The sequence below is a fragment of the Haemorhous mexicanus genome, chromosome 15 (genome assembly GCF_027477595.1).
Source record: "Haemorhous mexicanus isolate bHaeMex1 chromosome 15, bHaeMex1.pri, whole genome shotgun sequence".
In the NCBI taxonomy this organism is placed as follows: Eukaryota; Metazoa; Chordata; class Aves; order Passeriformes; family Fringillidae; genus Haemorhous; species Haemorhous mexicanus.
The window spans coordinates 1,637,240-1,653,577 of NC_082355.1; the positions used below are offsets into that span (position 1 = coordinate 1,637,240).

Below are 16,338 nucleotides of genomic sequence, written 5' to 3' on the forward strand. Positions count from 1 at the left end.
CTGGTGCCCCCATCCCCTGTCCCTATCCCGGTGATGCCTCCGCACAGCAGAGGGGCAGAGAGGCAGGGAGGGGACACTGGGAGCACCCACAGCCGCTGGCACAGGGGTGCTGGGGGCAGTGCCAGGCCGGGCAGTGCCAGCCCAGCCCGGGGCTCAGCTGGCAGCACCAACACAGCGGGACAGGCGCAGCCGGTGCGGGCGGTGAGGGGGGGCTGTAATGACGGTCCAGCTCAGCAAAGGTAGCAGAGCATGAAAGCAATTTCACACTTTATTAGACAATTCAGGTGCCAGCTGCACCAGCCTGGAGCGAGCACTGCTGTTCACAGCTCCTCTCCTGCTCCGCAGCCCCGGTTTCCTCTCCGTGGGGCTCAGCCCTTCCTCGGGCCATGCTGGTCCCAGCAGGCACATGAGGGGCCAGCGAGGGTGGCTCGGGCTGCTCCTCGTGGGCCACCATGGGCAGGTGGCAGGGAACACTGCAGCACAGGCTGGCTCTGCTGGGAGCCAGCTCAGCCTGGCAGCGTGGGCAACCCGAGCTCTGTGCCTAAAGCCACTCGGGCTGGCTGTGCCCTTCAGCACAGGTGGCCACCCTGCTCCTCCTGGCTCCCTGTCCAAGCCTGTTTGTCCTCTCCTTTCTGCACCCCGTGGTGAGGGGATGGCTCTGGGATTGAGGCTTGTGGCAGCTGCTTTTTCTAACACCTCCCAGCCCCCGGGGTGCCGCAGCAGAGCCGAGGGGCACGTGGACACCTGGGCACTCAGCCATCCTCCTGGCATCCCGGGATCTCACCTGGGATGTGTTTCGTGGCCCCGCCGTGTCCCCAGGGAGCAGCAGGCACACGGAGCAGAGCCGGAGCTGCTCCCGGCACGTGGCCGGGCTGGCACCCGCGCCCTGGGGACACTGTCACACCCCGCGGGTGGACAATATCCAAATGCCTGCACGTCCAGGATATGAATCAGCCCGGACAGGAGTGCAGCAGCCGCTCTGGGACACCCGGAGCTGCCCCGGAGGCAGCCAGGCAGCGCTGCCAAATTCCGGGCGGGCTGGAGGGCGGGTCACGGGCAGCAGCGGCTGCCTGGCCCTGCTGCCACCTCCAGATCAGCCCCGGGCACGGCAAACCCCTGGCCTGGCATGCATTTCCCTGTTTGCACGGCTCTGTTCCCCCGGTGCCAAGCCGTGGCACGGTGGCACCGAGCCAGGGCCGTGCCTAACCTTGACCTGGCCTCCTGGCGAGCAGCCGGCCCTGCCCAGCTGTCCCCCCGTGCCCCCAGGCACAGGCATGTTCCACCGGGCCAGCCAGAGCATTCCTCCCGGGAGAGCCTGTCCTTGAGAGGCTATTTAAAGGCACACTTGTGCCCTTTATCCCCCACCATGTCTGGGCTGGAAGAGCCCCGTGCCCTTCCGTGACTCCGAGAGGGCAATTCCAGGCTCAGGGCAGCAGCAGTGCCGTGAGTTTGGGTGAATTCAGGGAGAAGGAAGGGATGCAGGCACCCACGTCCTGCAACCAAGCACCAGGCCCCATCCTGGGGACAGACCCCTGGGAAAGGTCCCCTGGCCATCGAGGCTGGCAGCAGGGCTGGGGGGAACTGCAGAGCCCAGCTCACCCCTTGGCACCCACAGGCTCGAGGAGCCACATGAACTCATTGCCCTCTTCCTGCTGGATGTGCAGCCCAGCCCTGAGCACCCCAGACCTCCTTCCAGTGGGAAGATGGGGGCCCAGGCAGCAGCTGGCTCAGCACTCCGTGTGCCACCGTCACCTTTCAGCCCCCAAAGGGTCTCAGGCACCCGAGGGCTGTGGAGCAGGACCTGCCCCTCTGCTGCCATGGCTGGCACAGGGCTGATTGCTTGTGCACCCCACCGAGCTGGCAGGAAGGTGACTCGGGAGGGAAACCCGACCTGGTGGGATTTGATTAGGGATGGAAAAATCCAGAGGAGCCACCTGCAGGGAGCTGGAGGGGTGAGCCCTGTGGCTGCAGGGCCTGGGCTGGGTGGGCAAGCTCAATGACCCTCGTCCCCAGCCTACTAATTTTCCCTTGCTGGGGAGCCCACCAGCCTTTCCCCAGGCTGGGAGCATCCCCAGGATACGTCCCCAGCTCTGACACTGCTGTCCCCTCCCAGGTTTGCTGTAGGTGAGGATTTCCTCGGGCCTTTCAATGGCACCCGGGCAGACGTGGCTGCCCCCCAGCCACCCCACAGGTCCAGGTGAAAGGAGGCTGAGCCCCACTCTGCTTCACACCAGACCCCAGCCGCACACGGGGGACGCACAGGACACCGCCTGGGGCTGTCCCCACCCGCCTGGCACCTGCTCAGGGTTGGGTGAGGCTGTGCCAGCCCTGCCCCGCTGCCCATCCCGTGGACACAGGTGCACTGGGGAGCCCGCGGGGAGCCCATGGGTGGCCAGGTGTGCTGCTGCCCCCGGGCAGGACAAGGCAGGGCAGGACAGGGCAGGACAGCTGGCACGGGCACCTTTGATGTGGGCAGCCCAGGAGCCCAGGGCAGCCGGGGCGACGCCAGCCGGGTGCTCCACTGGCCTTGGTGAGGGATGGGCAGCATGAGGTGCCAGTCACAGGGGGCTCCTGAAGTCCCCTGTGGCACCACGGCAGGGCTGCCCACCTCAGCCCCTCAGCATCCATAACAGTGCAACCGCGGGGAAACTGAGGCACGGATACCTCGGGAATGGTGGGAGGGGGCTCTCTCCCTTCTCAAACCGAGCCTTAGGCCAGGACCGACACGGATTGACTGTCCCAAAAACCTCTTCCATGGGACCTGTGTCAGCCCGCCGGGGATCCGTGCGGGTCGCAGGGGGACGGGGGTCCCGGGAGGGCCGGGGGTGGCGATCTCCGTCCCCCCGGGCGGTGCCGCCGCACCAGCGCTCCCAGTCCGGGCCGGGCGGGCACTGGGAGCGGGTGCGGGGCGCCCTCTGGCGGCCGCAGCCCGGCGCTGCCACAGGGCTCCGGGCACGCAGGGAGCCAAATTCTCAGGTGCTCAAGTGCCCAAATAGCCAAATTCTCAGGTACTCAAGTGACCAAATAGCCAAATTCTCAGGTGCTCAAGTGCCCAAATAGATAAATTCTCAGGTGCTCAAGTGCCAAAATAGCCAAATTCTCAGGTGCTCAAGTGCCCAAGTAGCCAAATTCTCAGGTGCTCAAGTGCCCAGGGAGCCAAATTCTCAGGTACTCCAGTGCCCAAATAGCCAAATTCTCAGGTGCTCAAGTGCCCAGGGAGCCAAATTCTCAGGTGCTCAAGTGCCCAAATAGCCAAATTCTCAGGTGCTCAAGTGCCCAAATAGCCAAATTCTCAGGTACTCAAGTGCCAAAATAGCCAAATTCTCAGGTACCCAAGTGCCCAAATAGCCAAATTCTCAGGTGCCCAGGTGCCAAGTTTCTCAGGCCCTCAGGTGCCCAGTTTCTCAGGTGCTCAAGTGCCCAAGTAGCCAAATTCTCAGGTGCTCAGGTGCCCATCTGCCCAGTGCCCAGGTGCCCGAGTGTCCCAGTGCCCAGGTGCTCAGTGCCCAGGTGTCCAAGTTCCCCCTGCCTGGCAGAGGACCCCTCTGCAGTGCTGCTCCCTTGCTGCTCAATCCTGCTCTAAGCAGGGATGACGCTGCCTCATCCCCCCAGGACACATTTGTCACTTGCAGGGATTGCAGCAAATCCCTGGATAACTGCAGCCACCTGCCCTCACTCCCTGGTGCTGCTTTGCTTTGTGCCAACACACACACCGGACCTGGCACCCTCATACCTTCTGTCAAAAGGTGCCTCCCAAGTGCCATCCTCGTGCCCGTGTCCCCCGGGTGCCTCCCACCCCCTTCCCAGCCGGGGGCTGCCTCCCTCCAGCATCTCCTGTGAGGTGTCCCAGGTGCCAGGCTGGCTGCTCCATCCTTGCCCTGCTGGGGCTGGCACGCTCACACGGGCAGCCTCCAGCCCGCCGGCTCCTGCACGGGGACGGTCACCAGGTAGCTGGAGGGCACGTAGCCCCTCTGGCCGTTCACCTCCACCAGGCTCCACTCCGTGCTGCCCTTCTTGTCGTGGGGCTCCAGCAGCAGCACGGGCTGCCCCGCCTGCAGGCTCAGCTCCTGCGGGCTCCGGGCTGCGAAGGAGAAGCCGGCCACCACCTGTGGGAGGCAGGCAAGGAGGGAGGGAGGGAGGGAGGAAACCCTGGCTGGAGCTGGGAGTCCGAGGGGGGAAGGATGTGGCAGTTCCCAGAGGGCAGCACAGCAGTGCCATGGATGGAGGGACTGGGGGCCCACCAAGGACAGTTCTCTTGCCCCACCCACCCTGGTGTCAGCAAGGGGGAGACCTGGAAAAGCAGATCCACCTTGCCACCCACACCAGGACTAGCAGGGAGCTGGTGGTGTTGCTAGAAATGGCCCCAGGGATGTCCCCCACTCTCACCTGGAATGTTGGGGTGAAGGTGGCCACCTGTGGCCTGGGAGCTTCAGGGGATGAGTAGGAATGTCTCCTTCTCTCTGTGTCACTGTCCAGGCCCAGCAGCTGCATCACAGGCTGCTGCACTTGGGCTGGGCTGTAGGGCTGGAGTTTTGCAGCAGGAACAAATCCTCGGGGACCTGCAGGACACAGACACACCCAGGTCACGGGGCCCTGCTGCCTGGCACTGGCTGGAGGAGACAGGAATGACAATTTGGCTGTGGCCTGGCATGGCACAGCAGCCCTGTCCATCACTAGGGGACATCCAGGAGAAATCCCCACCAAAAAGGGAATTCCATATGTTTCTGTGTGCATGGATTCATTCTCCTTCCCCAGCCATGACACTTCCCCTGAGGAATCAGTCAGGGCACCTGAACCTTACAGCTGATGGCAAAGCTCAGGTGGCCTTGGGCTGAGCACAGCCTGGAAGGGAGCACAGGAGACCACGGCCTGCTGCTTCATCCAGGATAAGAAATGATTCAGGTGAACCTGGCCCTGGTGCCAAGGTGAGGAGAGGCTGCCCACAGTGCCCACAGTACCTCCAGCATCCACCAGCCACCTGCTGGTGTTCCCCTTGGTGTCGGCGCTCTGCAGCAGAGCCACGATCTGTCCCCTCAGCAAGGTCAGGTCCAGGTCTCTGCTGCCACTGATGTTGCTGGTCACTTGGTAAAGCTTGTCTGGGCCGTGCTTGCTCACAAGGGAAAGGACCTTCCTCTCCTCAGCAGGGGTCAGAGGCTGGTGGGGAGCACGAGACACAGGAGCATTCCATGAGACCCTCAGGGTGCTGAGGCCCTCCAGGTACTCCTGCTCTCCCTTCTGCAGGATCACATCCCAGGGACAGGTTAAGAGCAAAAACTCATTCACACTCCCTGCTCCATCCCAGGTTTGGAGATGAGTGTCCAGAACCAGCAGAGCTGAGCTCTTCCATCCCTGGTTATCCCCAGCTCTCAGGGGCTTGGGGGAAATACTGTGGCACCCCCTGGGTCCCATCTGAGCCAGCCTCCCCACCCAAGGGCATTTTCTGCACTGGGAAGCCACAGTCCAACTTCTCTCTATCCAGCTGGCCTAGCCATGCCCTGCCCTGCCCCTACCTGTGTGCCAGGGCTGGGTGCCACGGTCTCAAAGGCCTGGCAGAAGGCACGGAGCTGGGCACCCGACTGCTGCAGGCTGTCCTCCACCACCTTCCAGAAGCTGGGCAGGGCCATGTGCCCATGGGGCAGCTGTGGAGACAGACTGGGATCAGGGAGGGCCCTGAGAGAGGAAGAGCTCTGGGTAGGAGAAGGGAAGCAGGAGGAAGAACAGGGGGGAGAAAGCAAAGAACAGACCTGACCACTAAATTCACCTTGCACAGGGGATCAAAGGTGCTCTCTCTGAATTTGAGCTGCACCTTGTTCTCTTCCTGGTCCTGGCTCAGGGCTGAGCTCCACCCCAGGGCGTCTGACAGCCCTCAGTGAGGAGTTTTGAGCACTGAAGAGTTCTGGGAGACATCTCCCAGGGGATGGAGATGGGGGAGGCTTTCCCTAGCCCAGGAGCTGCCTTTCTCCTCCCTGCCTTCCTGGCACAGGGCTCTCAGGACCTCTGAGCTCACACTGATCACTCAGACAGCAGCACATCAATAAATTGCCAGTAGTGACCACAAACAGAAAGCAGGACAGTGTCTGACAGAGCAGAAAATTTGGCTTTTTCCAGGCAGGAAGGAAGGGAGATCCTTCTTACAATGCTCCACAGTGAGCTGTGTGTCTGCAAGGGCAGGTGGGCCACAGCAAACCTTCAGTGCCCTGATGTCTGAGAGATCTCCCAAACCTGGAGAAGGCAGTTCTAGCTCAGCTCCTGTGCCTGAGGGGTCCCACTCACCTGCTCCAGCTCCTTCTCTGCGTGGTGCAGGACCTGGGCAGCCAAGTCCAGCTGCAGGGCACTGAAGGAGCGCAGGATCTGCCCCAGGAGCTGCACAGCCACCTGGTTGAACTGGGGGAGCTCGGCCACCAGCAGGTCATTGATGGCCAGGTAGGTGTTCATGGCAGCCTCCTCATCGTAGCTCACGCTGCCCATCTCACTCTTCCTCTCCTGGATCTCCTCGTAGTCCAGCAGCTTGTCCAGGCGCTTCTTGACCAGCTGCTGGGGCCCCTCCAGCATGTCTGAGAGGCTGCAGAGGGGCTGCCACACCAGCCTGTCCACACGCTGCTTCTGCAGGTGAGAGCCCCAATTTCCACGTGAGCCCCCCGGACAGGAGCAGCTGCCAGCACAGGGGCAGGGAGGCAGAGGCCTGGGGATCTTGTGTGGAGTGGGGAGCACCTGGGACATCTTTCCCTGAGGGCACACAGGGTGCCAACCAACACAAACCCTTTGGAGGGAGCCTGACACAATCCCAAACTCGTGCTCCGTGGAAAAGCCTGGAATGGCTCAGAGCAGTCTGAGCTGAGTCTCCCCCCACACCCCTGCCCAGAGCCCATTTAAGGGCCCTCTGCCCCTGCCTTGGGGTGTTCTGGTCTCCTCCCCATCTCCCTGGAGGCACATCAGGCACACACTGCAGCTCACCCCAGCCCTGGCTGGGCTCAGGGGCTGTGCTCTTGCTGTGTCCCTGTCCCTGCCCTCCCTTCTCCCCCTGGAGCTGCTCCCTCCCTCCATGTGCCAGGGACTGCAGATGGATCCTGTTACTCACTCCTGGCTCTGCCTGCTAAGCTGGGCTCTGGGGGACCCTGAGGACACTGGGGTGCCCTCAGCTCCTGGCTGCCAGCCCCCAGTGTGCCCTGGCAGAAGGAGGGAGAGCTGAAGGGGATGTGCAGGGCAGGAGCACTCACAAACTCGGGGAACACGGTGCTCTGGAGGAGCTCGGAGAGGCGGCGGTGCTGCTGGGCTGGCCCCTGCTCCACCTGCAGGTCACAGCGGTGCGGGGTGGGCAGCAGGAACGCCTGCGAGGGAGGCAGCATCACATCCCTTTAGCTCCTTCCCAATAATCCTGTGCGGGCAGCCCTTGTCAATCTTTCCTGCAAGGTCTTTCCAGCCCAGGAATCGCTGCTGAACCCTCAGCCAGCTCCTGAGAATTTCCTGATAATGCCGTGTCTGGGGATTGCATGTTTTGCCAGCACTCAGACTTTCATTTTTCTCAGATGCCCCAAGGGATTTCCATGAGAAAATCGTAGCAGCTGCTGACCCAGGTGATTTCAGAAGGGCAATTTGTTGTCAGGACTGATCTGGGGACATTTCTGCCTTATACACATTATTAAAGCAAGAATTCCCAGGCTGAACAACACCCGGCCTTTTCAATCATTTAAGACCTTGAAATAATGACAAGTTTAAGGACGGATTATTCTCAACTGACACCAGCTCAGACAGTGTTGTCAAAGCCTCAGCTTTGGTTTAAACTCCCCTGGACATGAGCAATCCTTGGGTGTTGTGCAACTCCCTAACACAACAGCTCAGCTGCAAATCCCTGAACATCCCCAACAACTCCTGCTTTCCACAGGGCTTGAAAGTATTCCACAATCCCAAGGAACAGCTCTTGAGGGGCTGGGGCCAGTGGTCAAGGTGTTACCTTTAAGTGGCCCAGGTAGGATGCCATGTTCTCCTTCAGCGTGGCCACACTGGATGCCACACATTGGAACTTCTCTTCCAGGTCATCATATTCCTTGTCCTCAGTCTGGAAGGAGAGAGGCAGCTTGTCACCAGCATGGGCAGGGCTGATGCCCATTACAGCAGCCAGGCACCTGCCTGGAGCTCACAGGGGTGGGACAGGCAGAGCAGACCCTGGGGGACTCAGTGAATCTGGAAAGGGCTCAAAACATCGGTTCAGGCAGCAACAAAGCTCTTGGTGGGTGGTGGTGCTGGGGAACACTGGGGTGTCTTTCCTTCTCTGGGGGGCCCAAGGGTCCTGCAGGTCCTTTGGGGGCCAAAGTGCTGCCCTGCAATGCTCTGGGGTAAGGAGTGAGGTGTGTCCCTGCATTCCTCTATCCCACTGCTCCTTGGGATGATGGAGGACCAGGAGGCAGCACCAGCCACCCCTCCCCATACTGGCCTTGTCCTCCCCATTCTGCCATTGAGGCGCTTCAGGAGCAGCAAAATGCCCCAGAAACGACCCAGGGAGGGGCAGCAGGTGCCCGGGGTGCAGGTGGGGGCTGCCCACCTTGGCCACGATGCCAGCCTCGTGCATGAGGAGCCGGCTGAGGCGCGTGGTTTTCTTGGCGATGGAGTGGGTGTTGAGGCGCGCCAGGCGGTCCCGCAGCGTCAGGTGCTCGGCCTTGTTGTATTTGGTTGCTGCCTCGGGGTGGGGGAGGACACAAAATAAGGGGAAAAAAGATCAGAAGAGGAGACTTCATGGCTGAGCAGGCAAGGAAGGTGAGCAGCACAGGAGCTGATCAACAGGATAAGCACAAGCCACATCAAAGAAGGGAAGGACTAGGAAAACCAAAGAGAAAGGTGAGCTCCCATCTCTGGGGAGCCTGATTTCTCCTCTCCCAAGGGCAGAACTGTTATTCCCCAGCTCCAGGAATGTGGACAGACTGGTTTTGTCCTTAGCCCCCCCATGCCACCCTGCTCCTGCAGCCTTTGGGTCTTGCCCGAGTGGCACTGACAGGACCAGAGCAGTTCCAAGAGCTGCCTGCACAGTCTGCAGCTCCACCAGGCAGGTTTAAGTGTAAGGCAGGAGAGCTTTGAACTGATTTAAGTGGGAATTAGTGCCCAGGGGACCACTGGGGTTGGGCTGGGTGCTGTGCCCCCTCCTGCACCGAGGCCCTGGCCACTCACCCACTTCCCGGCGCCGTTTGTACTCGTTGATGTTGGCATTGACCTGGGCCATGGCACGAGCTGCTGCCTGCAGGGCTGAGTGGGCACTGGAACTGCTCGGGGTGTTCTCCAGGATCTTCCCCAGCAGCAGAGGGTACTTGGTGACCCTCTGCACGGGCATCACCAGGAAGAAGCTGAGGTCTGACGCTCCTGTGTGAGGCCTGGTGGAAAGGGGAATTGCTCAGGGTTGGTGTGCAGGGCTGCCTTCCTGCCCTGCTGCTCTCCATGGCTTCTTTGGGAGTGTTTGAGGGAGAAAGTAGCCCAGATGTTGTGTTGTGTGGCATTTCTGGCTGCTCCCCTCCAGCTGCAGGGCACTGTCCCTGCCAGCCCCAAGGGCAGTGCCAGCCCTGGGTGGGTGTCCTGCCTCCCTGAGCAGTGCTGTGCTTGTCCAGCCCTGGACACGGGATCAGTGCTTGCTCCGTGGGCAGCAGGGAGGGAGGGTGTTGGCAGGGTCTCCCTTCCCACCCCCAGGAAGGCACCCATCTCTCTGTTGGGAATCACATCACCTGTGCCCTAGGCAGTGAATGCCAGGAGCTCCTCCACTGCCACTACTGCTTCTCCTGCCTCTGACAGTGTTTGTGACCCCCTCTGATAGTTCAGGTCCCCCAGGGCCAGCCTGTGTCTCTCTGCTCAATGTGGGGAGGATGTGCCCTCCTTGGGGAAGGCAGCAGCTGTGGATGTTACCCATCCCTTCTTTTGGGATCCATCATAAAAGATTCTGAACTAAGGGTCCAGGACAGGCTGCCAGGAAATGCCACAAAGGTGGTGGCCATGATACAACACCCAGCCTGGTGACACAGATCCATGCGGGCAGCTTGTCCCGAGAGGGGAAGGGCAAAGCCAGGATGTGAGACAGGGACAGGGAGGTGGTGCCTCAGCAGCAGGGACCTACACGGTGGCATTGAGGGTGTCCAGGATCTCCTCCTGCAGCCGGGGGTCCCTGCGGTAGCTCTCCACCAGCTGCAGGGCATGGTCGTAGCTGGCACAGTAGATCTTGTAGACAGCCTCCATCTCTTCCTTGAACTCCTGGAACAGCGTGCCTGGGGAAGGAGAGTGGGGCTGGAGAGGAGGGTCCTTTCCCATGAGAAGGCAGGGGTTTATCCCCAGCTGCTGGAAGGACAAAGCCAGTGGAGCAATGCCAAGCATGCCAGGGCAGGGCTCTGCCCCCTGGGCACCCTGCTAAGCTGGGCCTGCTGCTATCCCCATCACCCTGCAGGCTGGGCAGGTCAGCTTTGCCCCATGAGTGGACACAGTGTGTGGCACCAGCACTTCCCAGAGCCCAGGGCAGGGGGCTGGGTGGGCTGGCACACCCCCACACGGGGGCACAGGGCAGCCACTGGCACTGCACCACTTACTGATGGAGAGCAGCTGCTCCTGCCCCTGGCCAGCCGTGGCCTCCAGCCCCTTCAGAAAGCGCCTGGAGACATGGAGGATGTCATCGGTGTTAGAGAAGAGCCCTTCCAGGTCCAGTTCAGGCAGCTGAAGGGAACAAAGATGCCCCAGGCTAAGCCAAATATATCAGAGATGGACCATGTGCTTTAGAGGCACTGCTGGTGACCTTCTACCTGTCCCACGGGACACCCCAGTGAGTGATGCCGTGTTTCAGGAGGCTCTGGGGATGCTGAGACCAGTCTGGGCCCCCAGGTTAAGGTCACAGGGTGGCTGTACTGGGTCAGACCCAATGTCCATCCAACCCCAGAGCCTGGCTGGTGAGGGGGAGCACAGGAAGGTGGAAGGAGCACCTGCAGTGATTTGGGCATCTCACAGCTCTGGACAGAGCCCCCCTGCAGTCCCCAGGCCTGGCAGGGTGTGCCCCATGTCACCTGCTTCTCCTGGAGGTGTGCCCGGATGTCGGACACACACAGCTGCAGGTTGTTCACGTAGCTGGCCTCGGTGCTGAGGAGCTCCTCCACGGCCAGGTGCTGGCTCAGCTCCATCCTGTCACAGGGCATCTCCTCGTACACGGCCTCTTCAGCCTCAGCTGCATCCTCAGAGCCGGGCTCTGCACTCGCCATCTCTGTAGGGCACTGCAGGGGTGGCAAAGGCAGCCCTGGGACTGGTGGTCTGGTGCCCAACCCAGCTCAGTGGCCATGCTCCCTCCCCTGGACCCCACAGCACATCCCCAGCACATCAACCCATCTGCACACTCCAAAACCATAAAACCATCACGTGCTGTGAGGCAGGAGCAGGCTGGCTGCAGACACCCACGTGTGGCAGGCAGGGACTTGCCACACACATGTGCCCACACTCCGGTGACCATGTGTGGGGCTGGGGTGCAGGCAAGGAGACCCTCAAGTGCCAGCAGGGCCTGGCAGCTGCCACCCAGCACTGGGACTGTGTAGGGACCCGTCCCCATGGGCAGAGAAGGGTTTGCCACCTCTGCTCCAGCTCCTTGCTGCCAGGGCCAATTGTTCCCACCCTGCCTTGGCTGCTGGCGCCTGGCACCTTGCCTGGCATTCAAGGGTCCTGTTCAAAGTACAAAGAGTGGTTCTGCAGTGCTGGAACAAGAGATGTTTCTGTGACAGCAAGAGCTGCTTTAAAAGCCACTGGGATGGGGGAGAAGTGGGCAGGGCTGCTGCTGCCTCTGCCAGATGCACTGGCAGCCCCTGGTACGCAATGCCAGGGCCCTGCGTGGCACAGCACACTCGTCTCTCCTCTCTGCCATGGAAAATCTGAGCTGATTCCTGATATTTTCTTCTCAGGAAACACACTTTGCTCTAACTGATACCAGGGAGGATGAGCAGCTCCCAGAGCATCACAAACAGTGCTTGGCTACTGGCAGGAAGGCCTTGAGAGAGAGAGGTGTGGCACAGACACAGCTGGGCTGTGACCAGCCCCCGGCCAGGCAGGATTCCTGCCAGGCTCCCTGCGGAGGAGGAGAGGAGCAAAGGCAAGGCAGAGGTGGCAGATAAAAGCCAGATGGCACAAGCAGCAGCACAGACTTTGCCCTGCCCTTCCTGCCCAGCCAGTGCCAACCTCCACAACCAGACTGCACCAAGCCAGGTGCCCCCTTTGGAGGCTGCAGCCCCTCTGCCTGTCCCCACCGGGTCCAGCTGACAAGTGGCTGATGCAGCTGCGAGCCGTGGGCAGGGTCACTGTCCCCTCCTGGCACACACATACTGCTGGGCTTGGCACAGCAAGTGAAGTGGCACTGGACCTCCACTTGCCCGACAGGGGTGCGTCACCCTGCCAGCTGTCACCTCTGGGACTTGGCTGCCTCCCCTGCCTGTGGCGTGGCATTGGCTGAGATGGGACATGGGGAGGAGGAGACTTTTCTGCACCCCTCTGCATGCTTCTGAGGTGTCCGGGCAGAAGGATTCCCATCAAGGACCAGTGTCCTCTGCCTGGGGTGGCAGCAAAACCGCAGTTCAGTGGAGGCAGGTGGAAAGGCCCGATCTGAGACACCCCCTGAGCCCTGGAGGGGGGCCCTGCAGCTCAGGGCATGCCAATATTGGGGTGTCCCTGGTAGATGCAGCAGCATCTACAGAGCACAGGGCTGCTCTGGGGATTTCCCCAGGCTGCAGAAACCTCGTTGCCTCCCCTCAGCTCCTAGCCTGAGACCTCAGTGGGACAAGGGGACAGTGCAAACCGAAGCCGCAGCATTTCTGGCCAGCGTTGGAGCAGGCAGACAGCGCAGGAGCAGGTTTCATTTTCCCAGCCCCCCCTCACAGGCAGCTTCCCGCATTTGAGCTGTCACTGCTGCCTCGGGGACTGCCAGCATCCCTGTCCCTATTGGGGCTGCCAGTATTCCTGTCCCTAAGGGGGGCTGCCAGCATCCCTGTCCCTACTGGGGCTGCCAGCATCCCTGTCCCTGAGGGGGCTCCGGGCATCGCTGTCCCTAAGGGGGCTCGGGGCATCCCAGGCCGTGACGCGGAGACCGGCCCGGCCCTCCCCGACACCCGCGCACCGGGGTCACCGGCTCCGGCCCCGCAGCTCCCACCGCGCCCCAGAAGCGTCACCGCCGCTCCTCAGCCAGCCCAGCCTCGCCTCTGCCCCCCGAAATCCCGGCCCCGGCTCTCACCTGCGGAGCGGGCGGGGTTGCGCAGGTCGCCGTGCCCGGCCGCGCTGCCGCTGCTACGGGCGGTGACACCGCAGCCGCTCCGGGCGGGCACGGGGGGATCCCGAGCGGGGGATGATCCCGAGCCGGGGATGATCCCGAGCGGGGCTGATCCCGCCCAGGGGCCCCGGCCCCGCCGGTCCGGGCCGCGGCAGCCGCCGCCGGTCGGTCTCGGGCTGAGCGGGGCGGTCCCTGCGCACGCCCGGCGGGCGGGGGGGGGCTGGCGGCCGGCCCGGCCGGCGCCGGCTGGCCCCGAGCGCGCCGCCCCCGCCGCACCGGCACCCGGCACGGGCTCCCGTCCGCGAGAACAGCCGATCCCCCGGTCTGTACCGGCCCCCGGTGCCGCCTTCCGTGTGCCCCCCGTCCATCCAGCCCCCGGTGCGCTGTGCCGGCAGCAGCTGCGGGTGGAGGGCAGGGGACGCACCGGGAGAGCAGGGGACACACCGGGAGAGCAGGGGACACAAACTCGCCCCTGCCACCAATAGCAGGGACCGGTCCCCCATGTCTCCCTGGCATCGCTGTGGGAGAGGTACAGCCCCAGTGATGCCCTGCTGTTCCCACAGCCCATCCCAAACGCTCAGGGATCCCGCCGTGTTATCCCAAGGTCAGGCGTGTCCCCGGCACTGCCCCGCTGCTCTGCCGTTCCTTACCAACTGCTCAGCCTCGGGAACGGGGACAGAGAAAACAGAAATGAAAATATAACCGAGGAAGCTGTTGCCAAGATTAGGACATGGGGAACCAGTGCCTACTTGGCATGAAGTTGTTTTTTTCACTTGGTGAAGTGTTTACATCCTTATAAACAAGCTATTGAGAAGAGAGAGGTGTTCACTCATCCTGACCACAGGTAGGGGACGGCAGCACCGGGGTTTTTCCAGGCTGACCCACAGTGGGCAGAAAGTGTCACTGTGAAAAGGACTCTGAGTTTTTCAGTGACTCATGCAGGACAAGGCAGCGTCTGTAACCAGATCCAAAACTCCCCATGGGCCAGGACAAGCTTGCTGGCACTTCCAGCCCTTCCCTCTGGTTTCCTTTGTGGGACCCTTTCTGGTATGGGCTGGACAGGGCAGCACAGAGACCCACATGCACCTGCTCCACTCACTCCCAGCCAGTGCTGGTGCCACAAAGGCCATCCTGTCCCACTGCTTGTCCTGCCACAAAGGCCATCCTGTCCCACTGCTTGTCCTGCCACAAAGGCCATCCTGTCCCACTGCTTGTCCTGTCTGCCTCCCATCCTGCCCACAGAGAGACAAAACTCATGGAACTGGCTGGGTGGGTGGCTGTGGTAAAGCACCCCAGGAGGATCATTCCCAGGCTGGTCTGTGCCATATGGGAGTGACACGGCCACAGGAGGGACCACACATGGCTGGGCAGTGAGGGCATTACCTGGCTGTGGCCTTGGGCACACAGATGTCCTTCCTCCCTTGCAGGTGGCAGCAGGGCTTCAGTCCTTGCCCAGGTGCTCTCTGAAGCAGCAAGAGGCCCTTTGGGCTGGCAGTGATCTGATGCCACAAGTTCTCAGCTCCATTTTACTGCCATGTCCAACAAAGCCATGGGGACACATCACAGCTGCTTTGCTCCCATCAGCACGTTGTGGATGATCCAGAATAGGAGCCACGAGGGAATCCCAGCAGGCCAGAGCTCCCTCCTCCCCCAGCATCTTCATCCCACACCCCCAGCCCCACCTCCTCCCCTGCCAGCTCACACCACGGGTGTTCCCTCAGGCGCATTTCCCATTCCAGTCTGGTTTTTCAGAGGCAGGATAGCCTGGCTCCAGTGAGTTCCTTGCAGGATGGGCTTGTCCTCCTTCCTGACAGCTCCTTCCCTCAGCACAAGCTGTTTCCTTCCTGCCCTGCTGCTGGCACCGCACACCTCCCGTCCAGCCCCGGGCTGGGGCTGCGGCTCCACTCGCCTCACCTGGGTGGCTCAGGGAGCACCGGGAGCGCTGTGACAGTGCTGTCACCGCTCCAGGGCTGCCCAGGAGGTGTGGCAGTGGGCTGGCTGCCCTGGCCCTGCTCTCCTTACACGAGGAAAACAAACAGGCGCCGGCTGGTCGAGCACAAGTGTTTGTGTCCCAGGGCTGTGCTCTGGTGGAGCCAAGCTGAAGTGTCGCAGCAGGGTGGGCTGTCCCCTGGCACCCAGCTGGGTGTGCTCCCACCCTGCCAACACAAACCTGGCAAGCTGTGGCAGGGAGTGGGATGTCCTGTGGGACCCAGCAGGGAGGTAGGACCGGCTTCTCCTGCAGCAGAGCCAGCTTTGTGCAAGCCCATTGCAAAACTGCTTCTCACAGAGCAGGGTGAGCCATCTCCACAGCATTGCCCAGCCCTCTCCATACCCACTGCCACTGCAGGAGTGCTCTGCCAGCCCTTCTCTGGCAGTATTTAGGAGAAACCCAACCCCATGAGGCCGGTGGGACTCAATCCCCTGGGACACTCCTTGTGTGATGAGCACAGCCTCAGCAGGGGCTGGAGAAGCACCCGATGATGGTTCTGTGCTCCGGCTCCAAACAGGACGTGGTGAAAGCCTCGGGAAGAGGGAGCTGGATGGGAGGCAGGAACATCCAGGCAGAAGGCATCACCTCACCCTGGAATGGGGTTATTTCCACCCTACATCTCACCCTGAACTTGCTGGCTCCTGCAAAGCCTTTTGCTGTTTTGCCTTTTCCCAGCTACTCCAAACATCAATGCTCAGGATATGGGGATGAAAGCTAAAGCCATCAGGGGGCTCTCTGGGAACGCTCCAGACAAGCTTGGAGTTAAACAGGGCTTGCTCAGAAAATAAACACAGCTTCCAGCCATGCAAAGCACCACAGCTCAGCCTCTGCCTAATAACAGCAGGTTGGGGGGTTCCTCCCCCAGCAGCAGGTTTGTACAGGAAAGTTACATTTCCTCAATTTAATCTCTTCCATTCTTACTGTTCTTGGGACTTCTTTCCTCTCTAGAAAGGACCTGGTGACCACAGGATGGAAAGGAAAACACAGGGAGAAAAACAGCAGCTCAAGAATGTGCTCCCAGGTGCGTCCTAATCACAAAGCTTCCTCCCACACAGGGAGGCAGGGCTCAGAAGTGGACTTTGCCTGCAGCTCC

At 61.5% G+C, this 16,338-nt stretch overlaps 1 protein-coding gene across 3 annotated transcripts; it reads right to left on the bottom strand.

Moving 5' to 3' along the window:
* Positions 1–250: 250 nt before the first annotated feature.
* ARHGEF37 (Rho guanine nucleotide exchange factor 37) lies at positions 251–14,878 on the bottom strand. 3 transcript variants are annotated; one of them, XM_059860024.1, is made up of 13 exons: positions 14,639–14,878; positions 11,022–11,225; positions 10,554–10,677; positions 10,091–10,238; positions 9,160–9,359; positions 8,540–8,670; positions 7,952–8,056; positions 7,218–7,328; positions 6,274–6,603; positions 5,511–5,639; positions 4,959–5,154; positions 4,387–4,559; positions 251–4,106 (listed from the first exon to the last, which is right to left on the bottom strand). In XM_059860024.1, exons 2-13 carry the CDS (start codon positions 11,211–11,213, stop codon positions 3,897–3,899), a joined length of 2,049 nt encoding a protein of 682 aa, XP_059716007.1. In that variant the 5' UTR covers positions 11,214–11,225; positions 14,639–14,878; the 3' UTR covers positions 251–3,896. The 3 variants fall into 3 exon arrangements, with proteins under 3 accessions (XP_059716007.1, XP_059716006.1, XP_059716008.1); XM_059860023.1 differs by lacking the exon at positions 14,639–14,878 and adding an exon at positions 13,220–13,435; XM_059860025.1 differs by lacking the exons at positions 10,554–10,677; positions 14,639–14,878 and having other exon boundaries at positions 11,022–11,160.
* Positions 14,879–16,338: the final 1,460 nt, after the last annotated feature.